Raw genomic sequence first — 6,825 nt, 5'->3', positions numbered from 1 at the left:
AGGCTGATATACATTAAATAAAATAGTTATAAAAAGATATAGTTAAGCTGGTTAAGGCTTAAAAAGCCAGCTGTTTTGTGGAGCAGATGCCAAAAACAAACACAAATAAGCATTAAAACAGAGGGGCAGGGGAATTGTGGAAAGGCAGGATCAGATACTAAGGCACTGAATAGCTAAACTCTTGGTTCTTTAATGCCAACAGGAGCCAGAGAAAAAAAAAAAAAAAAAGAAGACACTGAGCAAAGTCCAGCACAAATCTATCGCGTTACAGATACTTAAGTCAACTTTGAGTTAGACAACAGTCCTTATCTGTTTAAAAATTACAACTAAAAAAAAATACAAATATCCATGACTGGATTCTAAAGGCACCACAGCAAAAACAAAAAGGGGCCTGCCCAAACTCAACACATCCAATTCTCACAAATAAAAAGCAAAACCCCATTGTGCTTTGCTTATAAGATGCTTTGGTATCTAAAATTAAGTCAGAACAGCCATGACTGCACATCCACCACAGATTTTTAAAAGGGAATCTAACAGTTTTCTTTTTCCTCTTAAATTAATTCACTGCCATGTTTAAAAACTACCTCCATTATCAAGAAACTAAAAACAAAATGATTAAAAACATAAAACAAAATACATTTACACTGGGTACCTCAGTAACTATTCATTATTCACACATTTTTTTTCATCAGTGCAGCACAGCCATGTCTGTATGTTTGGAGGCAACCACTACCAGTATTGATAAGGCAACTGGGACACCTGCTTTGAGTCTATGATTTTGTCCCTGGAGCAGTTTAGGATAGTTGGTTATGCACCTTAGAATATCCTGGGGTAGTTGAGCTATGACCATGTGCACTACAAAGAAAGTTCACACTGCATGGGATTTCTGAAAACCAATATACTCGCAAATTATACTTTGACAGCCGTAAAGGTCACTCACTGGATGGGGCAATGGCAGCTGGTAGGGCACAACCTTGAAGACCCCTAGTAGGAAAAAGGAACTAGTTTCAGAGAAGCAAGCATGAAAAGGGGTTTTCTTGCTAGGAAAGGGAATTGTAGCATCTGCTGGTTTCTGTTCCTAGGCAGGAATTTTAATTAATATAGTTGACAGGTTTGCTATAATGCAGAGAGGTATGTTACCTCATTACTCTGTTAGAACATAATCTCTGCATAATAGAGTATTTTAAAAGATGGTAAATACACCATCCGAACACCAAAAGATCTTGACAGTGAAGTTTGCTCCATCCTACCAATTGGCATCAATATAAGGACGTAAAAATCCACACCACACAATTGTGACCTAAAGATAGACCAATAATAAAGTTACTGTGATGGTACTGAGTGCTATAAGAATATACAAGGCACTGTCTACCACACAGGGTATCTACCAAAATAAAGCCGCGATCTCAGCAATATGTCAATTTATCATGTTGTGTTGGTGCTGCGTAACAAAAGGGTAATTCAAGTTAAGAGCTAGAGAGTAGCGTTACCTTGGATACTTAGCATAGCCTAGGTGGCCATTATTACAAATAAATTAGGGTTTCCTCTTTGTCTTAAAGGTTTAGTTGAAACTGATCATCACAGCCACATTCAATTCTTGCACTGGCTCTAGGTTACATTGTCTGATGGTCCAGGCAAAGGGAATTTAGTTTTCGTAGCTATAACTCCTAGAAAAACAATTATGTCTTCAAGATTTTACATGCAGCGGTGGAACTATGCCCCCCACCAAGTCGCTTAATAACCCATCCTTGTTTATAGGTCTTGCCGCAAATCGTGACAATATAGTTTAAATTGTGTTTTGAGGCCAGTCAATGAGCTGCTTTTCTGATGAGGTCCCTTGCCACTTGTGATTGCAAGTATGTATGGAACAGTAATAGAAAATATTATATATTCAACTCACCCAACAGACTAACCATTTAAATAAATGTATTTTCCATTATAGATTCCCTTTAAACAGAAAATAGGCTTTCATTTGTAAGAAGATAAACCAGTGCCATGTCACAAGTACATGATCTTAAATTCTGATAAGATTTAAGAAGTGGATGTAAGCAGGGAAAATCCTTCAAACACATCATCACTTCTTTGTTGATGGGTGTAATTTCTTCAGTATACTCTTGGCAAGCACTCACTGCAGACTACACTAGTTGATAAAATATTATGAGCTACAATTTTTATGTACAGTAGCTTTGTCTTTCATCTTAGGGTTTGTGATATCTCCAAATCACAGCATGCATTGCAGGTACTCTTTAATGCAGTATGATTTGGCAAATGAAAACTGCCCAGTACAGTATAACGAGGTAACAAAGTCACGGTGCATATAGGTACCCAACAATGTACCTACTTGGATTGGGTAAATGGACAGCCTGAGCTACACTCCCTAAAGCCTCCAAAAGTAAATGGAATAATGTCCTATAACAACTCAGAACTGTATTTAAGAGGAAAAAAAAAATAAAAAGGATAAATCATCACATAGCACACACGTCTGGAGTGAGATTGTCAGGAATGCGGTGATTTCACATGCCAAATTTCGCTTTTCAGGACTTGAACACTGAATGTTAATGAATGGCAGAGTTCTTCCAAAACAAGTGTCATGTGTGGCAGAGGCACTAAATTCACAGAGTTCTTGTTTGAGGCAGGTCTGCCTTCAAAACATGAGGTGATTCCATTACTGGGAGCAATAAGGCGCTAGGAACTTCTCGGCATTACACCTCCTGCAGGGAGTGGTTCATATCCACACGTTCCCTCTTCACTGGGATCTCGCAAGATGCATCATCGCTGCCCAACTCGCTCATGTCATCTGTATAAAAAAAAAAAAAGAAGAAGAAGAAGGAGGGGGGACAGTCAACAGTAGTTCTAAAACAACCATCAGTAACGCTTATAGGCAGATAAAAAGAATAAAGTACAAAAAAAAGCCACTCTTCCTTATCGCTCTCAACCATTGGACAGCATAACTTATGTTGTTTAAGATTGTGGACTAAATCTCAAATAGTTCCCATAAAAAGTATTCTTCCCATTTGTTTCCATGTTTTATTGTCATAGATAAGTGAAAATGGTTGTTTTGGGGTTTTTTAATTATGGATATTGATCTAGAGAAAACGGACTCAAAAGTGAAAGGAAAACATCTCTGCAAAGTGATCTAAATTCATTACATGAAAAAACACAAACTACCTGCATAAGTAGAGACTCTTTAAAATGACAAATCTAATACACTGATGCACTGCACATGTTGGGTATCACCACGCACGCCAGAGTAAGAGCCATAAGTCTAGTCTATATTTGTGCGCATCTCTAATCTGATGACCTGTAGATGCTTTCAAAGCGTCGTCTATGGACTTTTTGGTGAACTGAATTTTGACACAGTTTCACAGACTCACACAATTTTTAACCTGGACGTGTTGGGCATCTGTTTACTCGTCGTAACCTCATCTTTCTTTTTTTTTTAGCTAAAATTAAACTTAGTGACATTAAACCCTCAGAGTTTTTAACATAAAACAATACTGTAATGTGTGCCTTACTGTAATCCATGGTTGTTTCCCTTCTCTTTTAAATCTGTATCTGTTCTCATGCTGGGCAGAACTTCTGTTTTGCAGCAGACTGACTTGTGTCAGGAATCGATACATGGTGTCTGTGTATTAGTTTCTATAGGCTTTTAACCTGAGCCAGCACTACAGGAAGAAGCCCTGAGCTACAAAGGGAAGTTCTCTCCAAGCATGAGAAGACATGAGGATTTAAAAAGGAAGAGCATCAAAGAGAAGGGAAACTACCATGGATTACAGTAAGGCACACATTACAGTATTGTTTTATGTTAAAGAATCTGAAGGTTTGTGTGCAAAAAAAAAAAAAGGCCTTGGCAATGGAAGGGCCCTTATGGAGTTAAAAGGCAAAATATAGCTCCTACCTTTATGTGTCATGCCAATGTACTGAAAACTTTTCCCTAGGTCAGTGGTTCTTGCTAGCCCTCTATCAAATTCAAGATCGCTACCTTTATTTTTAGGCTATACTGCTCTGTATACTGCTCTGTAGTAGCATTAAATTAATATGACATTGCATTAAATAACAAAATCAGTTTGACGTGAAGGGTTTTTACAAAATACCTGTTGCTCTTAAAACGCAACTTACCTTTATCTATTGCTACCGGAGACATAGTAGACAGGTCACTGAACTACAAGAGATTGTAAAAATAAAAAAATAACTTTAGTATATAAAACTATACAACACTTCCAGAGAAATGATGACCATATCAGAGTCCGAGAACTCACCTCGCCCATCACTGCAATGGGTGTCTCTCCTGTTGCCTGTGCCACTCTGTGCTCTACTAAGTAAAACATGTACTCATCATAAAGCAATCGGATTAGGTGAAAGGATCCAAAACTGGCAGCACTGCGCAGGGTGAGATCCCGGATAACCATTGAACTGTGTAAGAGAAAAAAAGTTGGGAATGTTTAAAGAATAGTATGTGCAAAGAAAATGTTTGGCTGCAGTTTCACTTTAAAATATTCTTTCTGTATGTTCTAGATCAGTGCTCCCCAACCTTTTTATCGCCGCGGACCGGTCAACGTTTGATAATTTTACCGCGGCCCGCTGAGGGGGGGGGACGTTGATTGTTTATATTGGAATCACCTGTCCCGATAAATCCATATTTCAAGTAGGACTCATGGTATTGTCTGTTAAAAGTTACATGTTTCTTTGATGTTGAAGGCCCTTCTTCTGTCTCTTCACTGGGCCTTTTCTTTTTCCCAAGGAAACTTTCTAACGTCTGTTTTGTACTCATTTTTGCTAATTTGTGTACGTGTATAACACAATATACACGTACACCAAGCACTGTTAAACATGATAAAGTACCGGTGAACAGTGAGAAGAGCGATACACACCTTCTCTTTACCAAAGCTACAACGCCACTGCCGCTTGCAGCCGCGCAGCTCCAGACGTCACCTAAAACCGCCCCGATATCACGATATTTTGCGCATGCGCGGTATTGGTGCGGCTTTAGGTGACGTCTCTCAGGTCCCGGTTAACCTCTCGTCCTGGAAAGTCGGACAAACCCGAGAGAAATACACCACAGTAAATAAAATGGAAATAATTTAATGTTCCTTGGGCGGCCCGGTACTATTTGATCCGGTACCAATGTTTCTTGGGCGGCCCGGGGGTTGGGGACCACTGTTCTAGATCCTTGGTTCTCAACTGGTGGGTCGTGACCCCGTGTTCAGTGCGTCACTGCATGCCTTCCCCTTTAGGCGAGAGGCTCCTCTGCCTCCCCCTAGCGCAGCACTGTCAGTTTTCATGCCAAGCAGCCATTCAAAATATGCTGCCCGCTGCCGAATGTCAGCTTGAGGTGGGATGGGATGGGGCTATGGCTACGAGGGAGCTCCATTAAAACATGCATTGCTTACAGCTCCCGCATGTGTCCTGGAGCGTTGTGATGTCACATTCTGCCTCTCGGCACCTCTATCGGGCACACAAGAGAGCTGTATAAGCAATGCACATATGTTAATTATCTTTTTTCATATGCTAGTCGTTTGGCCATATATGGCTTCAATACTTTAAGCCACTGACCTGGAACAAACATGCAACCAAAGTCAGAGGAAAGTCTAACCTGCATATTTGTGGGAAAGCACCTGAGGTTTTGCGTCAGCAACTAAGAATGCATATTAGATAATGGATCAGCCACACATCAATTAGCAAAGGGATTAGAAATGGCAGCCTCCACATTTCCTCATAAGCAAGGCAATCAAGGGCTTTAACCTAAAGGTGCCCATACACTTCACGATTCTCGTACGAGAATCGCGGGAAATCCCACGATCGCACGAGAATCGTGCAGTGTGAATGAAGACGTGCAACTGTTTCTACAGTACGGTCGCACGTCTTTTGTCTAAGGAGCATGCTAGAAAACCAGCCAAAAAACTGAGTTAGGTACCTGGTAACTCGATGTTTTAGGTGGGAGGAGACTATCTCTCAGATGCTGTCCTGGAAGATTACTTGGGAAAATCTTATGATTTTCGGCTGGTTTGAATGATGCTCGGGAGACAAATGCCGAACTGGCCGGTGTGCGCACACACACACTGCCCGTTCAGCATTGCAGTCATCGGAAGCCCGCCACTAAACTCCCAGATGGGCAGATCGTACGTTTTTTAAATTACTTTACAACCATCGCAAGACCTTAGTCTTGCGATGGTTGTAAAAAGTGTATGGGCACCTTAAGACTGAGGTAAGTAAATTATGGGGGATCAAATGTAAAACAAAAACTGCGTTGGCTAGCTTTAAACTATTTAACCAGAACCGTTGTGTTCTCACCAGAAACACCAGAAACACTACAAATAAAGGCCAATAGCAGGAATAGTTGAAGGGGCTGGTACTCCCTTTAAGGTGTAAGGGCCATTAAAAAAAAGGGAAATTAATAAAGCTTTTCCAGTCTGAGCCTCAAGTAAAGAGGGGTATCGCATTTAAAGATCAATTCTACAAGTTAAATATAAGCAAACATTGCAGAGAAAAAAAAACAAACAAACCCATGGGCATAATTGTAAAGCAGTGAATGTGTCTCTCATTAAACATGCACTGGTGGGGAATCAATTAATTTAAGACAAGCACCCGGTAGATGCGCCTACTGCTTATTAAATATGCACCCAATTGTCAATTTATGTTGCTTTTTAAATGCCTCACTTAAAATGCCCTTACAGGCAACTCCTAAAAGCTAATGCATACAAGTTTATGGTTACGTCTCATGCTATATACTCTATCAACCAAAAAAAAGAAGGTAATGTTTAAGGCTATATTCACATGATCATTAACTGCCTCCGGGCCGGCCGTAGTAGAAAAACGGCCAGCCCG

The 6,825-nt window shown here is 40.2% G+C and overlaps 1 protein-coding gene across 4 annotated transcripts in view; it reads right to left on the bottom strand.

Annotated features, from left to right (window-relative positions):
• Window positions 1-2,105: 2,105 nt before the first annotated feature.
• Window positions 2,106-6,825, bottom strand: part of RFX2 (regulatory factor X2) — a 49,326-nt gene continuing 44,606 nt past the window's right edge. For 3 of the 4 annotated variants that reach the window (XM_018559697.1, XM_018559699.1, XM_018559700.1), the window contains 3 exons: window positions 4,260-4,413; window positions 4,120-4,162; window positions 2,106-2,797 (listed from right to left, as the gene is read on the bottom strand). In XM_018559697.1, the coding sequence (XP_018415199.1) occupies window positions 2,703-2,797; window positions 4,120-4,162; window positions 4,260-4,413 (292 nt within the window). In that variant the 3' untranslated portion in view covers window positions 2,106-2,702. Of the gene's footprint in view, window positions 2,798-4,119; window positions 4,163-4,259; window positions 4,414-6,825 lie in introns of those variants that run through there. The other variant, XM_018559701.1, reaches the window with a different exon arrangement.

The sequence above is a fragment of the Nanorana parkeri genome, unplaced genomic scaffold (assembly GCF_000935625.1).
Source record: "Nanorana parkeri isolate BGI_ZX_2015 unplaced genomic scaffold, ASM93562v1 scaffold412, whole genome shotgun sequence".
Classification (NCBI taxonomy): Eukaryota; Metazoa; Chordata; class Amphibia; order Anura; family Dicroglossidae; genus Nanorana; species Nanorana parkeri.
The sequence above is the reverse complement of the archived record's forward strand: the minus strand, read 5'-3'. Positions and strand labels throughout refer to the sequence as shown.